Genomic DNA, 27575 nt, shown 5'->3' with positions numbered 1-27575 from the left:
GTGTTATATTTGTTGCTGTTTTTTTTTTCTTGTCCAATTCACTGCGACAGAGAGACAGACAGACGGAAAGACAGACAGACAGACAGACAGACAGACAGACAGCGAGAGAGCGGAGTTGGTTGGAACATCTCGGACTTCCCAAAGCAAACCAAAAACAATCCCGGGTGCGCCCCCTTCGTCTTCTCCGCTAGCAGACGTACCCCCCTCCTGTTATCTTCGCTCGCCTGTGGACTTATTGTCGTCGTGAGGGGGGGACTTTGTTGACTGGATTTAAATCACCCACCGGGAGAAGATGTCCGGGTGTGAAGTGCTCCCCGGAGAAAGTGTGCCTTGCTCGGAGCTCACAGAGGCCAGCAGCGGCTTGTAGCAAGCAGTTAGCTCCGCCAGCTAGCGTTAGCATGCTAGCGCACAGGTGTCTTCTTAACGCAGCAAATAAGCAAACGTGTAGCTCCACCTGCTAAGTAGCGGGTTTCTGTTCTCAATGAAAAGACTTTATATCGACTAAATGTGCCTGGAATAATTGTGTTCCGTAGCTAATTAGCCACTTTGTTATTAGCCATTAGCTTTCTAGTGTTTACACCTAGCCTCGTTAGCCGCCAAGCTAGCGAGCTGAGTAGTAGCTCCATGTGCTGTTCATTCCTAATGTAGCTCATTTTGCCCTCTTTATTGTACAACTCTGGGCTAGCATAGTAAAGCACCGCAGTAGCCAGCCCGGAGCTCCCCCTGCCGCGTCTGCCCTGGACTGAACCTCCCACAAAACGGAGCTAACAATCCGCCGGGGCCGATGCTGACAGTTCAGGCCGGAGCACGGCAACGCCAGGAGCCGCCACCCCCGCCGCGATGCAACCCCAGCAGATCTACGACTTTTCCAGTGACGACAACAGTCACAAGTGGAGAGGCCTTTTCGTGCAAGCTTTACGAAAGGTAAGATTTAAAAAAAAAACATCCCGTCAGACATTTTAAACTTTTTCTGCGAAATGATTTGCGTTGATGCTGGATTTAAAGAAGCGGATCATCACAACAACAACAACACAGATTTCTAGTTGTGTGAAAGCCATCGTGGTGATGGAGATCAGGGGTCCCCAACCGCCGTGACCCGGTGCCGGTGTGGTCAGTGGGTTGGGCAGAACGGAGCCACAGAACCCCCATTTTAGACCCATCCATTCATCCATTTACTGTAACAATTGTCCTTGCTAGGATAGTGAAGGAGCTGACACACATTCACACCTAGCACACTTTTTTGGGGGGACGGAGTTGACACCTGGCAACCCTCCCACTTCTTTTCCTACACCCGTATTTTCCCCATATTTCAACTTTCATAAGCAAAAAAGAACCTTCCTGGTACTGCTGGACCAATACGGCTTCCTCTCCGCTCAACAATAATAGCTAGGAAAGCTTCAAAATAAAAGCATGACAGGAAATTAACATTGCCCCGTAATAGGCAGTCAATAGTAAAATGTTTTGATAGTATATATTCTCTTTCCTGGGCTGCATGGTGGTTGAGTGGTTAGCGCGCAGACCTCACAGCTAGGAGACCCGATTCAATCCCACCCTCTATGTGTGGAGTTTGCATGTTCTCCCCGTGCATGCGTGGGTTTTCTCCGGGTACTCCGGTTTCCTCCCACATTCCAAAAACATGCTAGGTTAATTAGCCACTCCAAATTGTCCATAGGTATGAATGTGAGTGTGAATGTTTGTCTATATGTGCCCTGTGATTGGCTGGCCACCAGTCCAGGGTGTACCCCGCCTCTCGCCTGAAGACAGCTGGGATAGGCTCCAGCACCCCTCCACGACCCTCGTGAGGACAAGCAGTGGAAAATGAATGAATGAATATTTTCTTTCCTGAGCTGCACGGCGGTCGAGTGGTTAGCGCGTAGACCTCACAGCTTGGAGACCCGAGTTCAATCCCACGTTCGGACATCTCTGTGTGGAGTTTGCATGTTCTCCCCGTGCATGCGTGGGTTTTCTCCGGGTACTTCGGTTTCCTCCCACATTCCAAAAAAAACATGCTAGGTTAATTAGCGACTCCAAATTGTCCATAGGTATGAATGTGAGTGGGAATGGTTGTTTGTCTATATGTGCCCTGTGATTGGCTGGCTCGCCCGAAGACTGCTGGGATAGGCTCCAGCGCCCCCGTGACTCTTGAGGATAAGCGGTTGAAAATGAATAAATATTCTCTCTTTCTCTTTTTATTTTCCAGAACATTTTCAATTATTTTCTTTATTTTTCTCTATTTTACTTTTATTTTATTTTTACTTTATTTATTTATTAATTTTTATTTTATATTGCTTTTTTTCCCTCATTCATCCCCCCCCCCACAGCGTTTGATTGGTACCAGCGCATTTTTGGTATTCTTTTAAATTCATCATTAAGTGTATCGTCCCACGGGATACCCCGAGTTGGGACGTGGAGTGTGTGAGGTCACCGTTGTTGACCTGCCATCTCCTTGCTGCACGTTCTAGTTGCAACCCCTGATCCATGACATGTCCCAATACTTTTGCTTACCCGAATGGGTTTCTCCAGGTAACAGTTTGCACCCCCCCTTTGCTTCTCTCATTGCTCCGTGCTTGTTAGTGTGTTGTTGTGTGTGTGTGTGTGTGTGTGTGTGTGTGTGTGTGTGTGATGTAATTCTGTGTGTGTGTGTTGGTCTTTTGTCTCTGAGTTGATCTCTGCTTCCCCAGACGGTCTGCTTGTAATGGCAGATGATGTCATGACGGCATGAATCACAAACAGTGACACATGCTCGGGTATAATAACAACCCCCACCCCCCCCCTCCTCACCTCTTCTACACACACACACACACACACACACACATTACCTGTAACATGAGCCTGATACCCAGAAGAGAATAATCAATTGAATTAGAAATGTAAAGCCCGTATGAACGCTGTCCTGAATCCATGCACAACCTTGCAGTATAATATTGACCTACTTTCTCCTTCTCTTGTTTGCATCATGACCCGTTGCATGATGTCACTCTTTCTGGGGGGGTGAAACGTGTGCACTGTACATATTTAATGATATATATATCTATGCTGTAAATCACAATATGAAGGGAACTGAGCCTCAGGACTGCAGAGACTGTTGATATTTAAAAAAAAAAAATAAAGACACAGGGGCGGCACGGTAGATGAGTGTTTAGCACGCAGACCTCACAGCTAGGAGACTAGGGTTCAATTCCACCCTGGGCCATCTCTGTGTGGAGTTTGCATGCATGGGTTTTCTCCGGTTTCCTCCCACATTCCAAAAACATGCTAGGTTAATTAGCGACTCCAAATTGTCCATAGGTATGAATGTGAGTGTGAATGGTTGTTTGTCTATATGTGCCCTGTGATTGGCTGGCCACCAGTCCAGGGTGTACCCCGTCTCTCTCGCCTGAAGACAGCTGGGATAGGCTCCAGCACGCCTGCTGGATAAGGATAAGGATGAGGATAAGCGATATAGAAAATGAATGAATTGTATTGTATAATTAATATTATAAAAAATATAAAGTGTGTCCAAAAAGGGCCAGAAAAGTCGCTATGCTAGCTTGGTCGATGTATGAAGAAGAGTATGGAGAGTCTAGGGTCTGAATACTGGCCAAATAAGTTGGAAACACTGACTCCCTCCTGCTACATTTTCTTATTCTTCTGTCAGACCAGATGTGTATGAGGTGTGTTCTGGCCACCAGTCCAGGGTGTACCCCGCCTCTCGCCCGAAGACAGCTGGGATAGGCTCCAGCACGCCTGCGACCCTCGTGAGGATAAGCGATATAGAAAATGAATGAATTGTATTGTATAATTAATATTATAAAAAATATAAAGTGTGTCCAAAAAGGGCCAGAAAAGTCGCTATGCTAGCTTTGTCGTTGTATGAAGAAGAGTATGGAGGGTCTAGGCTCTGAATACTGGCCAAATTAGTCGGAAACACTGACTCCCTCCTGCTACATTTTCTTATTCTTCTGTCAGACCAGATGTATATGAGGTGTGTGCTGGCCACCAGTCCAGGGTGTACCCCGTCTCTCTCGCCTGAAGACAGCTGGGATAGGCTCCAGCACCCCCCGCGACCCTCGTGAGGAAAAAGCGGTAGAAAATGAATGAATGAATGAATTTAATCAGGCTTTTAAATCATATTTTTAAACTTTTTTTAAATCGTTTTTAGCTTTTTAGTCCTATTTTCTGGTATTAGTGTTTAGCTTTTAACTCCAGTGTTTTCTCAGGGGTCCTCGACACTGGGGGCTGTGTCGGGTCTGCTGAGGGGGTCTGTCGGAGTCAGGGGGCCAGGGGGCTGGTCCCCCCGATGGCACTCCCAGTGTGGACGGCCCCAAAGGTGGCGTTTCCTTGATCCTCAGTGCCATGCCATGTCTCCCTACTGTGTGTGATTGTGTGTGTGTGTGTGTGGGGGGGGGTGTCTAGTATGGAGGGTGGGAAGGAGGGGCTTTCTTAGTAATTGTTTTTCCTTTTAATTGTGGTAATTGTTTTTAATTCTGTAAAGCACTTTGTGTTTGTTGCATGTCTTTGCAGGAAAAGTGCGATACAAATAAAGTTGATTTGATTTGATATGGCGCTTGATGGAGGTTTTCAAGTGTGAGGGAGCCATGTTTGAACCACGATGTGTTCTGAGAAATTCATAGTACTGTGTATAAAAGTAGCACACCGTGAAACATTCATTCATTTATTCAAGTGAGTAGTTTTGAGCGCGTTTTCAGCCGCCACGCTGTCGGTCGGCGGCGTTGTTGCGCTGACACGTGTTGCACGTGGGCCTCCGTTTAAGCGAGGCCAACTATTTGCTGAACGGAGTCCAAGGGAAACCCCCGTGGTTTTGTGCCGCCATGACTCACGACTCTCGGCGTCCTGTGGAATTTGGTCAAGTGCACGCGTGCAGTCCCCGCAATCCTGATCTCACAGACTCACTCCTGCTTAGAAATATTTCAATATTGAGTATATATAAGTAAAATTTGTTCTCAATCAGAAATCACTCCACACTCTTTATTGCTCTTTATTGTTCTACCATATCTTACTTATTGTGTGGAAATATGGGATAATATAACTATAAAAGCAATCTTCACTAGTTAAATGTACTGCAAAAAAGGGCAGTAAGGATAATTCATAATGCCGCCTACAGAGAACATACTAACTCCTTATTTCTAAAATCACAAATACTTCAACTTGCTGATATAGTTCATCTTCAAACAGCTAAAATAACCTACTACTTTGGTACGTGACAAAAAATAAAATAAAACTAAAATAAATAAATAAAAATTAAAAACAAAAAAGAAATAATAAAAATAAAATTAGAAAATTATTACAAAGTAAAATATATATAAATAATATATATATAATAATATATAATACAAAATAAAAAAATACAATTAAAAAAATTTAAATAAATAAAAAATAAAAATAAATAAATAAAAATTTAAAAAAAACTTAAACTATATTAGAAAGTAATATATATATATATATATATATATATTATATTATATATAATACAAAATAAAAACTTAAACTATATTAGGAAAGCAGGAAGTGAACAAATGTAACAGTTAGTGATTTTAAAAGTTCCAGATGGAGGGGTAGGATTTAATAAGCTTTGCTTCTTCCTACTCCTTTTGGACATGTGGAACTGTGAACTGATTATGGGATGCATTCAATTGTCATCTGATGCATGTTCAAATGAAATAAAACCATTACCATTACCGTAAATGTACAGTGTGTGTATGTATACTGTACGTCTGTGTAAATATATAATCTATAATTTATCTGAGCCAAGTCGACTTGAAGCGGAGGGGACTTCCTGCACTGCGCTGGCGTCTCCACTCAGTCAGAGAGCAAGAATGCTCCACGCTAATGACGCCGGCGTTGACCTTTTTAACTCTTTGCTTGCATTCCTTCCTGCCCCCTTTTTTTTGGCTCTACTTTGCATGACTATGATGTTTTCACTTCCGAACCGATACCTTGAATGTTGGCCAATACCGATCAGGCATGGACCGGGATGAGGTTCTGACTTTATGATAAACTTTTTGAAATAGGGTGGGGTGATACGGACCTCAGGATATACACTACCGCTCAAAAGTTTGGGATCACTTGGGTATTTTTTTGGCCAGTCTGAGATCTGTTTTTTTCTTGGCGATCCGGTCATGAAGTCCAGGATCCTGAAGTCGCCGCTTTACTGTTTGATACCGACACTGGTGTTTGATGGGTGCTATTTAGTGCAGTTACCAGGTGACGACCTGTGAGGCGTCTTTAACTCCACACTGTCAGATATTTGTCTTCTTGCACAGTTGTGCAGCGTTTTTGTGTCCTTGTTAGACCCAGTTTGTTTAACAGCATGGTAAGAGATTTTAGTTTTAGTTTAGATTTTTTTTTAGATGGGTTTTCTGTTGATAGATTCACGTTTGGTGCTCATGAGCAGACATGACTGTTAGAGGCAAGTCGTCATAATTGAGGAACTTTATTTAAAAAATGTTGCATATTAAACATCAGCTGTCTGCTAACAAGTTTCTATCACAATGACGTCCGTGGCGGTGAGCGACTGTTATTAAAACCTGTCTCGTCTTGTTGCTCTGACGTCTTTGGAACGTGACCCGATCCCCGCGGGGGGAGCATCGCACCAGATGTTGATGATGACATCTGACAGATGCCCACATGACATCATCTTTGTGGTTTCCAGAAGAAGTTGCAAGTGGCACCATCAAACCTAGAATAACGTAAATTTTTCTACCGCTTTTTCCTCACGAGGGTCGTGGGGGGGTGCTGGAGCCTATTCCAGCTGTCTTGGGGCGAGAGGCGGCGTACACCCTGGACTGGTCGCCAGCCAATCACAGGGGACATATAGACAAACAACCATTCACACTCACATTCATACCTATGGACAATTTGGAGTGGCTAATTAACCTAGCATGTTTTTTATGGAATGTGGGAGGAAACCGGAGTACCCGGAGAAAACCGGGTACCACCAGGTCTCCACACAGAGATGGCCGAGGGTGGAATTGAACCCTGGTCTCCTAGCTGTGACATCTGCGCACTAACCACTTGTCCGCCGTGCCGCCCTAGAATGAATATAGTGTTAGTTATCACCCTTATATCCATTTGCTTAGACAATAGAAAGTGTTTGAATGTGGAAGGTTCCCATGACCCTGATCAAAACCCCCCCCCCCCCCCCCCCCCAGCGACCCCCAGGTGCACCCTGGAGGTGCCTGGATGCGCCAACAGCAACCCTGCAGATGCTCATCATGTTAATCCTGCAAGAATGTGTCAAGATAAGAACTCGTAAAATAATAAAAGTAATTACTCTCACATATACACACACACACATAGACAAACAATTACAGCTCATGCAACTGCCCCCCCCCTTAGAGTTGCACGACCATGTAGTAGGGACCCCCGAAAAGAGAATAAAATTTAAAAAAGTTACTCCTCGCTGCGAGTAACTTTGAATATTGTTTTCTGTCTCTTCTGTATTTCTGTATTTTAGTGTTTTTGCAAGTGTCACAGGAGTTTGAACCTGGCACAAAGTAACACTTTTATCTGTTCAGGTGCAGAAGCAGGTCCACCCGAACCTCCTGGCGAAGGAGGACGCCCTCCAGCACATCGAGGAGCTGATCCTGCAGCTGCTCAACATGCTGTGTGTGGCGCAGCCTCGCTCGGTGCAGGACGTGGAGGTAAGTAACTCGTCCGTCCGTCATCGACAAATTCACGCTCGGTGACGTGGCTAAATAACATCCTGTCTTCTCTTTGCCCCCAGGAGCGAGTCCAGAAGACCTTCCCCCACCCGATAGACAAGTGGGCCATCGCCGACGCTCAGTCGGCCATTGAGAAACGAAAGCGGAGGAATCCGTTACTTCTCCCCGTGGACAAGATACACCCGCTGCTTAAGGTTCGGAATACGCCACTCCATCGTAATCAAGCTAATCATCCTTAGCTTGTCATCTTTTGGTTTTCCCTCAGGAGGTTCTGGGCTACAGAGTGGACTACCATGTGTCTTTGTACATCGTGGCAGTTCTGGAGTACATATCGGCGGACATTTTGAAGCTGGCAGGCAACTACGTGGGCAATATTCGGCACTACGAGATCAGCCAGCAGGACATTAAAGTGTCCATGTGTGCAGACAAGGTAACACAAAAGAAACATGTTCAAACCTTGTGGACTAGTCTGGTTCAGGTCTGGAAAGGGTATACCCCGATGTGACTTGCGTGTAAGGGGGTACGGGACTCAAAACCGAATAGAAAATAGATTCAAAACCGATATATTTAGAAAACTTAACAGTTCGTTCAATGCTGCAATACTTTATTGGGACTGTCAGACCGGTGCAAAGGCTTGACGTCTTCCGATGCTGCTGTGGTCTTCCCAGGTGTTGATGGACATGTTCGACCAGGAGGAGGACATCGGTCTGATGTCGCAGTGCACCGACGAGCCCTCGTCGTCAGGCGAGCTAACGTACGACGACCTGGTGAGGCTGGAGATTGCAGAGGAGCGTCAGTACCTGCGGGAACTGGACCTCATCATCAAGGTGTTCCGCCACCACTTCCTGTCTAACTCCAAGATCTTCACGCCTCAGGTAAGAGACGCTATGCTAGCGTTAAACAGCTTAGATGGCGCTTTAAAAGGAAAACTGCAAAACTTTAAAATATTGCCAACCAACCACAATCCTTATGTGAGACATCAACGTCTTTCTTTTTTCTCTGCACACTACATATAGAATAAACTGGGCTGTATTGTAATATATATTATATATTATTATTATATATTATTATTATATTATATATTATATATATTACTTTCTAATATAGTTTAAGTTTTTATTGTAATTATTTTTTTTAATTTGTTTTTAAATTTTTATTTATTTTAATTTGTCTTAATTTAATTTTTATTTTTTTTAATTATTTTTTCTTTTGTCCCGTACCGAAAAATACTCCAGTGCGACTTATGTATGTTTTTTTCTACCTAATTATGCATTTTTGGCCTTGTGCGACTTATACTCCGGAGCGACTTATAGTCCAGAAAATACGGTAAATAAACCCGCAAAAAATGCGACTTATACTCCAGTGCGACTTATGTATGTTTTTTTCTACCTAAAGATGCATTTTTGGCCTTGTGCGACTTATACTCTGGAGCGACTTATAGTCCAGAAAATACGGTAAATAAACCCGCAAAAAATGCGACTTATACTCCAGTGCGACTTATGTATGTTTTTTCTTACTTAATTATGCATTTTTGGCCTTGTGCGACTTATACTCTGGAGCGACTTATAGTCCAGAAAATATGGTAAATAAACCCGCAAAAATTGCGACTTATGTATGTTTTTTTTTCTACCTAATTATGCATTTTTGGCCTTGTGCGACTTATACTCCGGAACGACGTAAAGTCCGGAAAATACGATAAATAAACCCGCAAAAAATGCGACTTATACTCCAGTGTGACTTATGTATGTTTTTTTCTACCTAATTATGCATTTTTGGCCTTGTGCGACTTATACTCCGGAACGTCTTATAGTCCAGAAAATACGGTAAATAAACCCGCAAGGAATGCGACTTATACTCCGGAGCGACTTATAGTCCAGAAAATACGGTAAATAAACCCGCAAAAAATGCGACTTATACTCATACATACTCATACAACTTATACATACTTATGTGTGTTTTTTTCTACCTAATTATGCATTTTTGGCCTTGTGCGACTTATACTCCGGAACGACTTAAAGTCCGGAAAATAAGATAAATAAACCCGCAAAAAATGCGACTTATACTCCAGTGTGACTTATGTATGTTTTTTTCTACCTAATTATGCATTTTGGCTTTGTGCGACTAATACTCCGGAACGACTTATAGTCCAGAAAATACAGTAAATAAACCCGCAAAAAATGCGACTTATACTCATACATACTCATACAACTTATACTTATACATACTTATGTGTGTTTTTTTCTACCTAATTATGCATTTTTGGCCTTGTGCGACTTATACTCGTAAATGTGCAAAATTCCCCCAAAATAGCCTTTTTACAAACAATCATCCACACCAGGCAGGCAATGTAGAGTCGCTAATTAACCTAACGTGCATATTTATTGGAATGTGGGTTAGGAAACCGGAGTACACCATGATGTGCAAAATTACAAAAAGGTGCTCTTTAGGGCTCAAATAACCGTCAAATTACGAAAACGTTTACGCCAAATCTGGGCTCAGCACATTAAAGGATTACGCGTGTAATCTGCTGACTGCTCGACCCTCCAGACTTCTTTCATGGTGGAAAAAAAAACAGGAGAAAATGGAAAATTGGACTCCTCTTCCAATGCGGTTGTGCATATTTAGGCTTATTGGGTCATTTGTGGCATCACTTGGGTGAAGAGGCCCTCTTGGAATGCGGCACGTGTTATGTTGAGATGGGAAACTGCGCCCGCTAAAATAACACCCATTATGTCTGCATAACTATAGATACAGTAGTCACCCGCCCCCACCCTCGCCCCCCCCCTTTTTTGCAGGGGTTACATTCCAGCATCAACAGCAAATGGGGAAAAAACACGATTAATAAAACTACGGCAGCACGGCGGACGAGTGGTTAGCGCGCAGACCTCACAGCTATGAGACTAGGGTTCAATTCCACAGGGCGGGGTACACCCTGGACTGGTCACCAGCCAATCACAGGGCACATATAGACAAACAACCATTCACACTCACATTCATACCTATGGACAATTTGGAGTGGCCAATCTAAGCTAGTTTGGGGTTGCACGGCGGATGAGTGGTTAGCACATAGTCCCCACAGCTAGGAGACCCGAGTTTAATTCCACTCTCTGTGTGGAGTTTGCATGTTCTCCCCGTGCATGCGTGGGTTTTCTCCGGGTACTCCGGTTTCCTCCCACATTCCAAAAACATGCTAGGTTAATTAGCCACTCCAAATTGTCCATAGGTATGAATGTGAGTGTGAATGGTTGTTTGTCTATATGTGCCCTGTGATTGGCTGGCCACCAGTCCAGGGTGTACCCCGCCTCTCGCCCGAAGACAGCTGGGATAGGCTCCAGCACTCCCCGTGACCCTCGTGAGGAAAAGCGGTAGAAAATGAATTTCCCCGCTCCAAAAGCTCCTGCCATCTTGACGTTAACATTCTGTTTTGGATCATCATTTGCAATAAATAAATGTCTTTGTTGTAATTAGAGATACCGTGGCCTAGCAAAGTGCACTATAGGTATTCGGACACATGCTCCGAGCAGCCGGTGTGCCGCTATGGAGGTCAGGAGAAGCAGAGCATAGAGCAGGAGATGGAACCACCTAGTGCAGGGGTGGGCAAACTTTTTGACTCGCGGGCCGCATTGATATGACAAAATTTATGGGGGGGGGGCAGACTGTTGTCATTGTATCTGTAAAATTGTCATGCAATCTGCTATTATTATTTGTTATTTTATATTTATATTTAAATATTTTAAAAATAATAAAATATTATAATAATTACAATAAAATTAAAATGATAATTATTATATTATTATGTAAAATATGCAAATATAACAATAATATTATATATAAATAATATAATAATTAGCATTAATATAATGATTATAATAATCATAATAGTTCTAATAATAATTATAATAATCTAATAATAATAATTATTATTATTATTATTATTATGTGCTTGTGTCCCTTTTTTCAGGAGCACTTTGTAAACAACAGACCATGTCAAACAACGAAATTGATAAAACCATCAAAAGGTTGGCTCAGGCCATGATGCCAGGTTGTATGTTGAGTTTAAATGAAATACTTTGGAAAGATTGGGCGGGCCGTATTCAAACACTTGGCGGGCCGGATGTGGCCCCCGGGCCGTAGTTTGCCCACCCCTGACCTAGTGTGACCCAGCAAAGTGCGCTGTATTCAGGCACACGCGCCGAGCGGCCGATGTGACAAACCATGTCAAATTGTGGGCTTGTTTGAAACAATGGGACTTTATCTTTATCATCGTTATTAAATTATGGTTATCGTATTTAAAAATGATAAATATCACTTTTTTCGAAAAAAATTGCACATTTTGTGAATGTGCTTGAATCTACTGTGAATCTTATATGACATATTGCTAGCCACAACAGTAGCTACACCAGCAAGATCCAAGATTCGATTGACCCCGTGTTGCTGTGCAGGATGTGGAAGTGATCTTCAGCAACATCCTGGACATCCACGAGCTGACTGTGAAGCTGCTGGGCCTGATCGAGGACGCCGTGGAGATGACGGCCGACGGCAGCCCGCATCCGCTGGTGGGCAGCTGCTTCGAGGACCTCGCCGAGGTGCGGCGCGTCAAATGCGCTTGTTTTTGTTTTGATTTGTTTTGATTTGTTGCGTTTGACCAATTGACTAAACCCCTCCCGTTTCGGCAAGCGTTTGAACGCTAACTTGGATATGCTTCGGAGTAGTCCGTGTACATCTTGTGAAGCAGCATTGTCTTTTGTAAGAGAAAATTAAGCTAACAGTATCACTCGTATACTATGAACATCCAGCAGCAACACAACATTTCGGCATGATGGTCTTATCATCTTTGGAAGTGTGTTTGGACTTTTTGTCATGTTGGAAAAAACTGCCATGCGACTCAGTTTCTGCTCCACAGTTCACGGTACATGTTAGACTTCATGTTACTCAACAAACCACAGCTCCCCGGTGCCGACAGCACTCGTGCACACTACCGCCACCATGCTTGACTGCTGCGATTTACACAACAATGGCCGAATGTAGACTCATTTTGAGTGGATAGTAAACCGACACTGCTGTACAAGCTCTACACTGACTACTCTAAAGTACTGTGTGTCCGTGAAAATGAATGGTGAGGTTTGTAGTACTTGTACTTGTACTTGTACTTGTGAGATACATGCGTGCTCCTGGGAATGCCATGTTGTTCAGCGCTTGTGCATGTCCGTGCGAGTGCAGGAGCAGGCGTTCGACCCCTACGAGACGCTGTCCCAGGACATCCTCAGCAGGGACTTCCACGAGCACTTCAACAACCTGATGGCCCGACCCACCGCGGGCCTCTACTTCCAGGTAAGACCGCCGCCACCGGCATTCCCATCAAAGTCCAGCAAGTAATATCTTAAAGCATGGAAAATTTCCAAGCTACAAATGGCATTAACTTTGGTAATATTATCATAACGAGATGATAGTAGCGTTGTAAATGTCTTTGTGTTGTTAACGGTTGAGTGTTAAGTTGCTGTGTGATGACTTTGTCAATTACACATCGAGATACATGGGGGAAAGATGCAATTGGGAACAATTTGATACAACCCTATACAGCGCATACGATACGATTCAATGCAGTACGGATACGGTTACATTTGTTGATCTCACAAGGGTCACGGGGGGGTGCCGGAGCCCCCTTCCCACCCCCCAAAAAAAGACAACCGAAATAGTTTAGCACGGAGGTTGAAGTCGGGTCACTTGTGTGTTTCCACAATGTTGTCTATTTGTTCCTGTCCTGCTTTGAAGCATCGTGGAATTCCTCCCGTGCACCCCCCCTTCCCCGCCCCCTCCCCCGGCATGTCCCGACTCATTCTGCGTCCTGTGTAGCGTTTATTCACCGTGGCCGCATTGTTTTATTTGGACATTCCTCACTCAGGAATAGTGTTGATGCACGGCGGGAGAGGGTGCGGCCCTTTTTGTCACACGGCACATTTTCTCAGGGCGGCCGACGGTGGACGCATGATTGACAGCATCGCTTGCTTGCTCACGTTTAACACGATTTTTTATCAACCAGGTGACTATTAACCTGTTGCATAGGTAATGGATGAGCCTTCAAGGAAAAGTCCATTTTTAGGGGGAATTTTGCCCATGATCCACAATCTTTATATGAGACACGAACACACATCCTTCTGTTTTCTGTGCATACGAAAGATAGAAAAATAGTTGAAAAAAAGACAGCAAAGAATGCACTTTTTCATTTTCATTTGCTGTTTGTTTTGTTTTTGTTTTTCTTTTGTTTTGTTTTTGTTTTTCTTTTGTTTTGTTTTTGTTTTGTTTTTGTTTTTTGTCTTTGTTTTTTGTTTTGCATTCATTAATTCATTCATGGAGCTTGTTATACAGAACACACCTCATACACATCTGGTCTGACAGAAGAATAAGAAAATGTAGCAGGAGGGAGTCAGTGTTTCCAACTTATTTGGCCAGTATTCAGACCCTAGACCCTCCATACTCTTCTTCACACAGCGACAAAGCTAGCATAGCGACTTTTCTGGCTCTTTTTGGACACACTTTATATTTTTTATAATATTAATTATACAATACAATTCATTCATTTTCTATATCGCTTATCCTCACAGGGGTCGCGGGCATGCTGGAGCCTATCCCAGCTGTCTTCGAGCGAGAGGTGGTGTACACCCTAGACTGGTGGCCAGCCAATCACAGGGCACATATAGACAAACAACCATTCACACTCACATTCATACCTATGGACAATTTGGAGTCGCTAATTAACCTAGCATGTTTATGGAATGTGGGAGGAACCCGGAGAAAACCCACGCATGCACGGGGAGAACATGCAAACTCCACACAGAGATGGCTGAGGGTGGGATTGAACTCCGTTCTCCTAGCTGTGAGGTCTGCGCGCTAACCACTCGACCGCCGTGCAGCCCGTTTTGTTTTTAAAGGGGGACCTATTATGCTCATTTTGGGCCCTTTGTATCGAGTTGTGGACTCCTATAGAGCAGCTACACATCATAACCAGCACAGAAAGCGTTCTAGCGCTTCCAGAATCTGCACCTATTCAGCTGTATTTTTTTGGATTTGATGGTTCCTGCAAAAAAACGGTCTGTTTTAATGTATTCCACCCACGGCCTGCCTCCTGGCACATTCACTCTGCTGTGATTGGTCACACTTCCGAGGGCATAGAAATACTTCCGGTTTGTGACGCTAACTATTTAGGATCTTTTAGGATCTATTTTTTGGATCCCCAATCCCATCCGGAAGTAGAGACTGGACAGTCCCAAGTTTCTCAAGAAAAGTGTTTACTTGAAGTCTCTCAATGCTAACTAGCTTTAGCATTTTAGCCTTAGCTTTTCTACAGCATCGGTAACGTCTAATGTGTTTTGCGGGACCAGTGTCTAAAAAAAGTTGGGTAGCGCTATTAGCAACCCTGCTTCCTCTATGCTATATAATGCTACCGCTATAATGCTAACCCACCAAGTAAGGCGTAGGGCTTCTGCAAGTTTGTGGGCTAGTCCAGCTGCATAGAGCACTTGGCAAGGGGTGAGTTCGAGGCCGGCGATGTGATCATGTGTCAGGCAGCGGTCCCAAGTGTGGACAACATTCGGGGATGAGAGCATAAGACGCTCCATACATCCATCCATTTTCCTCTGCTTATCTGGGTCTGGGTCGCAGTCGAGAAGCCCAGACTTCCCGGTCCCCGGCCACCTCCTCCAGTTACACTGGGAGGACACCAAGGCGTTCCCAGGCCAGCTGTGAGACATAATCCCTCCAGCGTGTCCTAGGTTTGCCCCGGGGCCTTTTCACGACTGGGCATGCCCGGAACACTGCACCAGGGAGGCGTCCGGAAGGCCACCTCAACTGACTCCTCTCGATGTGAAGGAGAAGTGGCTCTACTCTGAGCTCCTCACCCTACATGAGTACACTATGTAGCCCCTTTAGCGGAGGAGGAACTTTTGTTGTGGGCCGAGCCGCATTGGACTCCGGATGACGTTTGCCGAGTGAGCATTTGCGCCGCGATTGAAACGATGGCGTTGTGCACACTGCTATCGTATGTCCTCTCCGGGTACAAAAATGGAGTAGTCTGCATCGGCGCGTGAGCGTATTGATCCCCTGAAGCGTGTCGCATCAGGGGAAGGAGAGATTTTAAATGGATGCCATGATGGCCGCTTCTCCGGTTACTCGCTCCCTTCCTCCGTTTTTGCTTCTTGGCAGCTGTTAGAAACAGGAAAGAACATCGGAGCTGCTTTTTGATTGATTTAGTTGGGAATGACACAATCGGAATCAAACAGTCCCGCATCTTGTGAATAAACTAAGTCCATACGTGTGTAGCCAAATGAGGTTATTTAGATGTTGTACATTTTTTATAGGTTTATGTCAGGATGAAGAACTGAACGTTCGACGGCCTCTTGTGTTCTAGCTAGTAGGGTCATGTTTTTCTGTTGTTCTTTCTTTGCAGTCCGTAGCAGAAGGCTTCAAAGAAGCCGTCCAGTACATCCTTCCGCAGCTTATGATGGTGCCCGTGTACCACTGCATGCACTACTTTGAGCTCCTGCAGGTAGGAGACGTTTTCTCTGTAAACACACAAATGCTGCGACGGAGCTCAACTTTTTACCCGCCACGTCATGGTGCAGCAACTCCAGGAGCGCAGTGAAGACCAGGACGACAGGGAATGTCTCAAACAGGCCATCACGGCGCTGCTCAACCTGCAGTGCAGCGTGGAGCGTATCTATGCCAAACAGCAGCCCAGGCGAAAACCCGGGTAAGGGTTCACAAAAACTGGTAGTAGCCGCGACATGACAAAAAAAAATTGATACAGAAATATTTTGTGGCGATGGTGCACGCATCAAGGAAGACGCCAGTACATCTCGACAATCTGGATCTAAATGTGTAGGTTCATCTGACTCCCCCACAATTATAATCACAGTAATGGTAACACACTGCTGCCCCCCCACTTTTGATGACATTCCAGTCACTCGGTGACATTCCAGTAGTTCATATGGTTTTCCAAGTTATATACAGTATATTTAAAAATGCATCAGATTACAATTGAATGCATCCTATAATCAGTTCACAGTCAGTCATAATCAGTTCAAGTTTTTATTTTTTTATTTTTTAAATCCACTCAACATTTGTAGAATTCTAGTCCCGATTGGCAGAATTAGATGTATAAATATTTTTATAAATACTATAAATTATATCTACACAGTATATATGCATGTATATTGTAATAATATGGTTTAATTTCATTTGAACATGCATCAGATTACAATTGAATGCATCCCATAATCAGTTCACAGTTCCACATGTCCAAAAGGAGTAGGAAGAAGCAAAGCTTATTAAATCCTACCCCTCCATCTGGTACTTTTACAATCAGTAACTGTTATTTTGTTCACTTCCTGCTTTCCTAATATAGTTTGAGTTTTTATTTTGTATCATATTATATATATATATATATATATATATATATATATATATATATTACTTTCTAATATAGTTTAAGTTTTTATTTTTATTTTTTTATTTGTTTTTTAATGTATTTATTTATTTTTATTTTTTATTTATTAAAATTTTATTTAATTGTATTTTTTTGTGTGTGTTTCAACTGTACTTCTTCCCTGAGATCATATTTCTCCTCTCTTGTAGAGAAGTATTGGATGACATTTTTAGCTAATTGGTTGTTTTTAGCCTTATGCATTATTTTAGCTGTTTGAAGAGTTGAAGTATTTGTGATTTTAGAAATAAGGAGTTAGTATGTTCTCTTGTATTTCCATGTTTTGACTTGAAGGGCCATTAAAATGGAAAGGCATGTAATTCGTCGTTAACGGTTGAGTGTTAAGTTGCTGTGTGATGACTTGAATGTTGTTTGTGAGATGAGTTTGTGAGTGAGTCAGACTGTTGAGTAATGACCTCCTGTAATTCCCAATGGGTTGACAAGATTGTGAGTTTATTCACAGCTCTTGATTGGTTCCTGGCAAAACGCTGCCTGGCGCACGCAATAATAGTGTTGAAGAAATTACAAAAAATGACATGTTTGTGTCCCTCCTCTTCCCCGCAGGGAGCCCATGTACCGCCTGTACAGCCGGCAGGTTCGTAGCAAACAGCTCGCCATCAAGCGCATGAACGAGATCCAGAAGAGCATTGACGGCTGGGAAGGCAAGGACATCGGCCAGTGCTGCAGCGAGTTCATCCTGGAGGGCCCGCTGCTGCGAGCCGGCGCCAAGCACGAGCGGCACAACTTCCTCTTTGACGGCCTCATGATCAGCTGCAAAGCCAACCAGAGCTCCCGGCTGCCGGGCTCGGGCAGCGGCGCCGAGTACCGCCTAAAAGAGAAGTTTGTGCTCCGGAAGGTTCGCATTGTGGACCGCGAGGACTCGCCCGAGCTCCGGCACACTTTCGAACTGATCGGGAAGGACGAGAACTGCGCCGTGTTCTGCGCGCGCACCGCCGAGGAGAAGGCGGCCTGGATGGCGGCGCTGGTGACCCTCCAGTACCGTTCCACGCTGGACCGCATGTTGGATACCATGCTGCAGCACGAGGAGCGGGCGCACCCGCTGAGGCTGCCCTCGCCCGAGGTGTACCGCTTCGCCGTGCAGGACTCGGAGGAGAATATCGTGTTTGAGGACAAAGTGCAGAGCAAAACGGGGATCCCCATCATCAAGGCGGGCACGGTGGGCAAACTCATCGAGAGACTCACCTACCACATGTATGCTGGTAAGACATCATATAGCCATTCATTTTCTATGATACATATTCTCAGTGGGGTGGGGGGTATGCTGGAGCCTATCCCAGCTGACTTGGGCGAGAGGCGGGGCACACCCTGTCATGATGGTGATGACTGAGGAAGAGTAGATGTTGGGTATCATGGAGACGGGGATCTGACCATTTCTGGGCCTGGTGATGCCATAATAGATAATAATCATAATAATAATAATAATAATAATAATAATAATAATTAGACAAGTATATTTAATCCCATTCTGATTATTCTCATTTACAATATGCATTTATCTTCAACTATTAAGCTACACCCTTTTGAAATAGTCCATATATCCATATATATCGCGGGTCGCGGGGGTGCTGGAGCCTATCCCAGCTGTCTTCAGGCGAGAGGCGGGGTACACCCTGGACTGGTGGCCAGCCAATCACAGGGCACATATAGACAAACAACCATTCACACTCACATTCATACCTATGGACAATTTGGAGTGTCCAATATGAAGCTAGTTTGGGGTTGCTCGGCAGATGAGTGGTTAGCACGCAGGCCCCACAGCTTGGAGACACGAGTTCAATTCCACCATCTGCAAAAGATGATGATGATGGCCCATAATATGCAAATTAGACAAACATATTTAATCCCATTCTGATGATTATTCTCATTTACAATATGCATTTATCTTCAACTATTTTCAAGCTACACCCGTTTGAAATAGTCCATATATCCATATATATCGCTGGTGTGCTGGAGCCTATCCCAGCTGTCTTCAGGCGAGAGGCGGGGTACACCCTGGACTGGTCCCCAGCCAATCACAGGGCACATATAGACAAACAACCATTCACACTCACATTCATACCTATGGACAATTTGGAGTGGCTAATTAACCTAGCATGGAGCGACTTATGTATGTTTTTTCTACCTAATTATGCATTTTTGGCCTTGTGCGACTTATACTCCGGAGCGACTTATAGTCCGGAAAATATGGTAAATCAACCAGCAATAAATGCCACTTATACTCCAGTACGACTTATGTATGTTTTTTTTCTACCTAATTATGCATTTTTGGCCTTGTGCAACTTATAATTCAGTACGACTTATGTATTTTTTTTTTTCTACCTAATGATGTATTTTTGGCCTTGTGCGGCTTATACTCCGGAGCGACTTATAATCCAGAAAATACGGTAAATAAACCCGCAAAAAATGCGACTTATACTCCAGTGCGACTTATGTATGTTTTTTTCTACCTAATTATGCATGGACAATTTGGAGTGTCCAACGAAGCTAGTTTGGGGTTGCACGGCGGATGAGTGGTTAGCACATAGGCCCCACAGCTAGGAGACCCGAGTTCAATTCCACCCTCTGCGTGGAGTTTGCATGTTCTCCCCGTGCATGCGTGGGTTCTCGCCGGGGACTCCGGCTTCCTCCCACATTCCAAAAACATGCTAGGTTAATTGGTGACTCCAAATTGTCCATAGGTATGAATGTGAGTGTGAATGGTTGTTTGTCTATATGTGCCCTGTGATTGGCTGGCCACCAAATCCAGGGTGTACCCCGCCTCTCGCCCGAAGATAGCTGGGATAGGCTCCAGCATGCCTGCGACCCTCGTGAGGATAAACGGTATAGAAAATGAATTAATAGTAATGTATAATTAATATTATACAAATATAAAGTGTGTCCAAAAAGGGCCAGAAAAGTCGCTATGCTAGCTTTGTCGCTGTGTGAAGAAGAGTATAGAGAGTCGAGGGTCGGAATATTGGCCAAATAAGTTGGAAACACTGACTCCCTCCTGCTACATTTTCTTATTCTTCTGAGAGACCAGATGTATATGAGGTGTGTTCTGTATAACAGACATCCAATTTAAATAATTTTACAGACTTCATTGCTTCTTGTAGAGTGCTGTATCATTCCATCTGTTGTTTTCTGAAATCCGCAGTATTTGTGCTTTTTATTGTCAATTTATTAGCCCATTTATTTATTTTTATTTGACGATGAGCAGACTAGAATAGAAAGAGAACTTTTATTTTTTTTGTCTTTTCAGATCCAAACTTTGTGCGCACCTTTCTGACCACGTATCGATCCTTCTGCAAACCGCAGGAGCTACTCACGCTGCTGATTGACAGGTAGGCTCCTCCCCTCCCACAGCGGCACTATCGTAGCTACAATGTCTTACTGTTGTTGTTGTTGTTGCTTAGGATCGAGATCCCCGAGCCTGAGCCCACCGAGGAAGACCGGCAGGCCCTCTGGAACGGCGACCAGCCCATGGCGGCCGAGCTCCAGAGGTTCCGGAAGGAATACGTGCAGCCGGTGCAGCTCAGGTGGGACGGACAAAAATACAGACAATTGTAGACAGCAACAGGAAGTAAAAGGAAAATGAAAACAAAGTAATGTTTGGGGTTCAGAGTTGCGTTTTAATTTGCGTGGGTTATTTTTGTAGTTAGCAAAAATATAAATATAGTTTAGTTTTTACATGATTTGAGTCCTCCAGACATTAAATAATCACCTTTATGCTCGTTTTAAATTATACGTGTAATTAAGACATTTAATTGCCATAAGTAGGATTCAATATTAATAAATAGAATATTTTAGTAGTTGTGTAGACCTATTATTATTACTATTATTCTTTGTTGACAACACATGCTCATAAATAAGGCACAGGCTACGGGACACACAAGAGATGGCCACACCTAGCATAGCAATCCAATCCTGGGAGCTAACTAGATAGCCTCTAAATTTTCTTACTAAATAATTTTTCAAACGTAGTGGAGAAGAGGGACGGAGAAAAAAAAAAGCCACAACCTTACCACTTCCACACGGAATGGGAGGAGGAACTATGTTGTGTCGGACATGTCATGGCTGTACACATGCAGTATGAAGGTAATGGAATCTAATGTTGTGTACTAACGCCTAGTGGCCAGAATACTACATATACATACGTTGTTTTTCAATATTTTTTTTACTAATAGTCTATAGTCAACCACGAGAAGGCGGCCATTTTCAAAAAGCCATGATAGCATGAGGGAGCAATGTTGGAACGCCGTTGTCTCCTTCCCTTGAAATGTTTTTTCTATATTAATTTTTGCTGTTTTTTTAATTTTTATATATATTTCAACTATTTTCTTGTACATTTTTAATTAATATAATATTATATTAATATTATATTAATATTGTGTTATATGTCCCATATTTTTTAATTGTAAAATTTAAACTTTTACTTAAACTAAATTTCCTGTGATTGTAACTTTGGTCTTTGTTTTGTATGTTTCTCATCATTTTATGACTGTTAAAAGGAATTACATTTTTAGTCTTTAATGTTTCGTCTTCATGCTATTTTTCTCATATTTTGACTCCTTCACATCGAGAGGAGTCAGTTGAGGTGGCTCGGGCATCTAGTCCGGATGCCTGACTCCCGGACGCCTCCCTGGTGAGGTGTTCCGGGCATGCCCAGCCGGGCCGGGAAAAGGCCCCGGGGGCAGACCTAGGACACGCTGGAGGGATTATGTCTCACAGCTGGCCTGGGAACGCCTTGGTGTCCTCACGGTGGAGCTGGAGGAGGTGGCTGGGGACCGGGAAGTCTGGGTTTCCCTACTAAGACTGCTGCCCCCGCGACCCGGACCCGGATAAGCGGAGAAGGATGGATGGATATTTTGACTTAGTTATTGTCCTTTTTTCCAGTTTTTGTGGTTGTTGGTCTGCAAAGGGCCAATAAAAACAATAACTGCGTGCCGTAAATGGCCCCCGGGTCACACTTTTGGCCAGAATCAGACGAAGAAGACAGTGGAGCAGGACTTGATATGTTGGTCAACATAAAAAAATCTTCTCTTTGCCCTGCAGGGTTCTCAACGTTTTCCGCCAATGGGTGGAGCATCATTTCTACGACTTTGAAAACGACCCCGAGTTGAGAAGTCGACTGGAGGAATACATCACGAGCAAGATCCAGCTGCGAGGTCGGTCGGGTCGAACCTGAACGCCCACCTCCGACATCCCCTCAAAAGTTCACAGCCAATTTTTGGTCTCCTCGCCCCCCTTGCAGGGAAGTCCATGAGAAAATGGGTGGAGTCCATCAACAAGATCATCAAACGCAAGCTGCAGACACAGTCCAACGGCGTCAGTCACAACATCACCTTCGAGAGCCCGCCTCCGCCCATCGAGTGGCACATCTGCCGGGCCGGCCAAGTGGACTCCTTCGACCTCATGACGCTCCATCCCATTGAGATCGCACGTCAGCTGACTCTGCTGGAGTCGGAGCTCTACAGGTAGGAATTGTGTACGGAATCCTTTGGAATCCCGTGACGCCTCGTCTGCTCACCTGCAGAGCTGTGCGCCCGTCGGAGCTGGTTGGCAGCGTCTGGACCAAAGAAGACAAAGAGAAGAACTCGCCTAACTTGCTCCGAATGATCCGACACACCACCAACCTCACGTTGTGGTTTGAGAAGTCAGTGTCTTCCCATGTGGTGTGTTACACCAAACCACAACGTTTAACTGTTGTGGTGTGTGTGTGTGTGTGTGTGTGTGTTTCAGGTGTATCGTGGAGACCATGAACCTGGAGGAGCGAGTGGCGGTGTTGACACGCGTCATCGAGATTTTACAAGTTTTTCAGGAGCTCAACAACTTCAACGGCGTGCTGGAGGTGGTCAGTGCCATCAACTCTGTCCCCGTCTACAGACTGGACCACACCTTCGAGGTAAGCGGCTCACTTAACCATCTCGTATTCTAGTGGAAGTGGTTTAGTGGAAGTGTGACAGATCTTAGTAAGCCCGACTCTGTGTAGCTTTAATGCTAAGGAGCTGTGTTTGTCTCCTAGAAGCGCTATTGTAATGCTAATGGTAATGGTTTAATTTCATTTGAACATGCATCAGATTACAATTGAATGCATCCCATAATCAGTTCACAGTTCCACATGTCCAAAAGGAGTAGGAAGAAGCAAAGCTTATTAAATCCTACCCCTCCATCTGGTACTTTTACAATCACTAACTGTTACATTTGTTCACTTCCTGCTTTCTTAATATAGTTTAAGTTTTTATTTTGTATTATTTATTATATATATTATTATAAATTATATATATATTACTTTCTATTATAGTTTAAGTTTTTATTTTTATTATTTTTTGTTTTTATTTTATTTTTATTAAATAATTTTAATTAAATTTATTATTTATTATTCGGAGCGACTTATAGTCCAGAAAATACGGTAAATAAACCCGCAAAAAATCCGACTTATACTCCAGTGCGACTTATGTATGTTTTTTTCTACCTAATGATGCATTTTGGCCTTGTGCGACTTATACTCCGGAGTGACTTATAGTCCAGAAAATATGGTAAATAAACCCGCAAAAAATGCGACTTATACTCCAGTGCGACTTATGTATGTTTTTTTTCTACCTAATTATGCATTTTTGGCCTTGTGCGACTTATACTTCGGAGCGACTTATGTATGTTTTTTTCTACCTGATTATGCATTTTTGGGTTAGGGTTATACTACTTATACTCCAGTGCGACTTATGTATGCTAACCCTTCAATAAGCTAGCGTTTGAGCGCCTCTTCATTCAACAGTGGCGGAAACCGGAGAGGGAGATGAACGAGGTTCATCACATTTTAGCTAATAAACACGTTACTGTTAGCACATCATTAAAACCCACTTTTGTATAGTAGGGGACCTTTGGGTGGACTTGATTTGACAAACAATGATCGAATTTGTTTTTGTTGTTGCAGGCGATACCGGAGAGGAAGAAGAAAATCCTGGAGGACGCAGTAGAACTGAGTCAAGACCATTTCAAGAAGTACTTAGCCAAGCTAAAGTCCATAAACCCGCCCTGCGTGCCTTTCTTTGGTGCGTCTGTTACCGCGTGCTAAGCGGGCCGAAACAGCCTTCCCGTTCCGCTTCAATGGCCTCATCGTCCCCTCTTCCACAGGTATCTACCTGACCAACATCCTGAAGACGGAGGAAGGCAACCCGGACTTCCTGAAGCGCCACGGAAAAGAGCTGATCAACTTCAGCAAGAGGAGGAAAGTGGCCGAAATCACAGGCGAGATCCAGCAGTACCAGAACCAGCCCTACTGCCTTAAAGTGGAGCACGACATACGGGTGGGTACATTTTCATTCCACCGCCACATCTGGTTCGATCCCCGTGTGAGCCAAGGTCCGCGGTCGAAAGTACGAGCCGTCGAGCTAAAATCCCTGACTGTCAACTTGACGTAAACTTTTCTGGTTCAAGGTGTAAGATGTACTAAAGTACCGTATTTTCTGGACTATAAGTCGCTCCGGAGTTTAAGTCGCACAAGGCCAAAAATGCATCATTAGGTAGAAAAAAAACATACATAAGTCGCACTGGAGTATAAGTCACATTGTTTGCGGGTTTATTTACCATATTTTCTGGACTATACGTAAGTTGCTCCAGAGTATAAGTCGCACAAGGCCAAAAATGCATAATTAGGTAGAAAAAAACATACATAAGTCAGACTGGAGTATAAGTCGCACAAGGCCAAAAATGCATAATTAGGTAGAAAAAAATATACATAAGTCGCACTGGAGTATAAGTCGCATTTATTGCTGGTTTATTTACCATATTTTCTGGACTATAAGTCCCTCCGGAGTATAAGTCGCACAATGCAAAAAAAAGCATAATTAAGTAGAAAAAAAACATACATAAGTCACTCCAGGGTATAAGTCGCACAAGGCCAAAAATGCATAATTGGGTAGAAAAAAACATACATAAGTCGCTCTGGAGTATAAGTCGCAGGAACAGCCAACCTATGAAAAAAAAAAGTGACTTATAGTCCGGAAAATACGGTACATTAGCACAGCCGGACTGGGATGTCAAAATAAACGTGTTAGTGTGGATTAATCCGTAACCATGATTAATCTCATTAAAACTGTTAACACATGTGATCAATTGTATATTCCCTTCTTGAGTCTCTTTGCTCATTTTTAAAATGTAGCAGGATTCATACTGATTAAAAAGCAATGGAATTTAATTGTGATTAATCTGAATTAATACATACATGCTTACCAATGCTGTAAGATCCACACCAGTAGCATAATTGGTTCTGCATCTGTGAGACCTACATCACTTCTTTTACATTATGACGTGGTGTGGTCGAGTGGTTAGCGCGCAGACCTCACAGCTAGGAGACCAGGGTTCAATTCCACCCTAAGACAGAATGAATGAGTTTCAGCAGGAAGAGGTTCAGACGATGCGGCACCCCCTGATGGCCGATATCAACATGTACTCAACGCCCCCTTTCCTTTTTTGGGGGGGGACATCACAGAGGTTCTTCGAGAATTTGAACCCGATGGGAAGCAGGAGTGAGAAGGAGTTTGCCGACTACTTATTCAACATGTCCATGGACATCGAACCCAGGAACTGCAGACAACCGCCCCGCTTTGTACGTCTCCAAGCCGTCACCACTCTTCAACCCTTCGTGGCTCAACAAAGTTCCGCTTCTAACTTCTGATCTTCCACTCGCAGCCCAGGAAGACCGCCTACACGCTGAAATCGCCCGGCATCCGCCCCTTGCGAACGTCTACCTCCGGCACCCTGAGGGGGCACCCGGTGCCCCTGGAGAGGGAGCCGCCCCACAAGATCACCTTCCGGAGTATCGCTGAGACCGAGCCGCCCGAGACGCCGGCGTCCGCCTCCGTGCCCACCTCCCCGAACACACCCACCCCGCCGCAGTCGGCGTCATCCGACCTCAGCTCGGTCTTCACGGAGCACGACCTCAGCAGCTCCTATGGCGGTGCGTTCAGGGCCGCGTGGAATGTTTACAAAAATGACGCAAGACAAACTGACCGCTTTTGCTTTCAACTTTTGTAGGTTCCAACTCAATTTTTGCTCCGGTTCTCCTGCCGCCTTCAAGTGAGTTTGGACCCCAGCCTTATGGGACCCCCCCTGGACTGTACCATCTTAGATTTTGTTGTTCCTCTCTCAGAGTTCCAGTCTGTGTCCTGCGGAAGCCTGCACCAGCTCGGAGAGGAGCTGCTGAAGCCGCCGCCCCTACCGCCACGAAGGAAAGACACCATGTCTGAAGCCAAAGTAAGCCCACCCCCTACCGGGGGCCGTATTGGACTTTTTGACCGGGTCTAACATCAGGTTCCGGAACTGGTGACCCACCGGTGTCATTGTTGTAACATTTCTACCTCTCTCAGCTCAGTCCCAGGTCCGACAGCCCCCCAGCCATCCCTCCCCGGCTGCCCCCGCCGCTTCCCAGGAACCAACCGCGGACACCGGCTTACAACGGCCCCCTGGACGGGCCCCTGCCCAGCCCTCCGCCGCCGCCACCACGCGACCCTCTTCCCGATACGCCGCCGCCCGTTCCCCAGCGGCCTCCGGAGAGCTTCATCAACTACCCCCTCAATCTCCAGCCCTCCCCCATGGGGCGCTACCACTGGGACTTCGGCAGCTCTCCCAGCTCGCCCAACACACCGCCCAGCACGCCGTCGCCCCGTTTCCCTCGGCGGGTTTGTGCGCTCAGCGCTAGCCAGAACAGCCTGTGTCCGCTGCCGGCCCCCATCGCCGCCGCCGCCGCCGCCCCGCCCGTGCCCCCGCGCCACAACTCCAGCCCGCAGCTTCCAAAGCTGCCGCCAAAGACGTACAAGCGGGAGCTGCTGCCGCCGCCCCTGCAGGGCCTCTCGTTGGTGGAGAACAGCGACAGCAGCCAATGAGGTGAGCCGCCAGCGCTACTGATCACATTTAACTCCGCCTCTGCAGCCACGCCCCCCCCGTCCCCCTACTCGCCGTGCATCTCAGGGGTAGCTCCGCCTTCTTCACAAACCCTGTGTGCCAATGAGACGCCGGCGTGCCCGCTCATGAGGAGCGCCAAAACCTTTTTTGTTTGTTCGGTGGTTTATTTGGGCCGGGACCAAAAAAAAAAAAAAAAAAAGTTCTCACTCTAGCCCCGCCTTACTTCACGTGTAGGGGGGGGCGGGGCCTCTGACTTTGTAGCTTCAACTGTTACTCTCCGCCACGCCATCCGCTCCACTGGGAGCGGCGGCTGGAGCAGACTTCCTTTTCACTGAACGGTTGCCAAAGTCTTATTTTATGCGGAGGGGGGGTTGAAAAGGGATTCCGTTTTTTTTTTTTTTTTTTTTAACGTGACATTGAGACCCCGCCCACCTTCTACACCTTTTATCCAACTCTACACTGTGACTGTTCACAAAGCGAGCTGCTTTCACGTTGCCTTTACAAATCCAACGGGGATCCGCCAGTCCGCC

At 44.9% G+C, this 27575-nt stretch overlaps 1 protein-coding gene across 1 annotated transcript; it reads left to right on the top strand.

Moving 5' to 3' along the window:
* The first annotated feature begins 41 nt into the window (after nucleotides 1-41).
* On the top strand, nucleotides 42-27479 carry sos2 (son of sevenless homolog 2 (Drosophila)). The gene is made up of 23 exons (XM_058056986.1): nucleotides 42-924; nucleotides 7518-7643; nucleotides 7727-7858; nucleotides 7930-8094; nucleotides 8333-8539; nucleotides 12107-12250; nucleotides 12885-12995; nucleotides 16108-16206; nucleotides 16283-16410; nucleotides 17707-18362; nucleotides 20405-20486; nucleotides 20559-20681; nucleotides 22198-22310; nucleotides 22397-22619; nucleotides 22679-22798; nucleotides 22885-23047; nucleotides 24077-24194; nucleotides 24277-24449; nucleotides 25634-25750; nucleotides 25834-26101; nucleotides 26179-26220; nucleotides 26294-26397; nucleotides 26511-27479. Exons 1-23 carry the CDS (start codon nucleotides 841-843, stop codon nucleotides 27024-27026), a joined length of 4014 nt encoding a protein of 1337 aa, XP_057912969.1. The 5' UTR covers nucleotides 42-840; the 3' UTR covers nucleotides 27027-27479.
* Nucleotides 27480-27575: the final 96 nt, after the last annotated feature.

Source organism: Doryrhamphus excisus, chromosome 19 (assembly GCF_030265055.1).
Source record: "Doryrhamphus excisus isolate RoL2022-K1 chromosome 19, RoL_Dexc_1.0, whole genome shotgun sequence".
In the NCBI taxonomy this organism is placed as follows: Eukaryota; Metazoa; Chordata; class Actinopteri; order Syngnathiformes; family Syngnathidae; genus Doryrhamphus; species Doryrhamphus excisus.
Note: the sequence above shows the minus strand (reverse complement) of the source record. Positions and strands in the feature narration are given on the sequence as shown.